This window comes from Gekko japonicus, unplaced genomic scaffold (genome assembly GCF_001447785.1).
Source record: "Gekko japonicus isolate JY-2015 unplaced genomic scaffold, Gekko_japonicus_V1.1 scaffold116869, whole genome shotgun sequence".
NCBI classification, from domain to species: Eukaryota; Metazoa; Chordata; class Lepidosauria; order Squamata; family Gekkonidae; genus Gekko; species Gekko japonicus.
The window spans coordinates 1-356 of record NW_015276917.1 but is presented as its reverse complement, the minus strand read 5'-3'; the positions used below and the strand labels follow the sequence as shown (position 1 = coordinate 356).

General features: G+C 50.6%; 1 protein-coding gene across 1 annotated transcript; it reads right to left on the bottom strand.

Moving 5' to 3' along the window:
• Nucleotides 1-5: 5 nt before the first annotated feature.
• On the bottom strand, nucleotides 6-353 carry LOC107125491 (tumor necrosis factor ligand superfamily member 10-like; the record flags this gene model as incomplete). The annotated part of the gene is made up of 1 exon (XM_015428909.1): nucleotides 6-353. A coding segment is annotated over one exon (348 nt), but the record flags the coding sequence as incomplete, so codon positions are not given.
• Between the last annotated feature and the right edge of the window lie 3 nt (nucleotides 354-356).

Here is a 356-nt window from a genome sequence, read left to right as displayed (position 1 = left end):
CCAAAGAAACTCGCCTCGTTATCCATGTCCACCAGCTCCTCGTTATTGATGGAGACAAAAATCCGGTCGTTTTCTTTTAGCTGAAACACACCCCCTTGGTAGATGGAATACAGTCCATACCCTGCCTTTTTAGACCAACAGCTGGTCCTGGCGCTTTTCATCAGCAAGATGGGATCCGAGTAGTTCGTGAACTTGGAGATGTATTGGACCATCTGCTTAGGGTTTCTGACACTGTCCGAGTCAGGCTCGGCATCAGGGAGCACGCCGTCTGGTTCCCGGAACCGGAAGTAGGTTTGTGAATAGATGTAATAGAAGCCCGTCTGGGGTATGATGAGTTCCCCGTTCCTCAGGTCGAC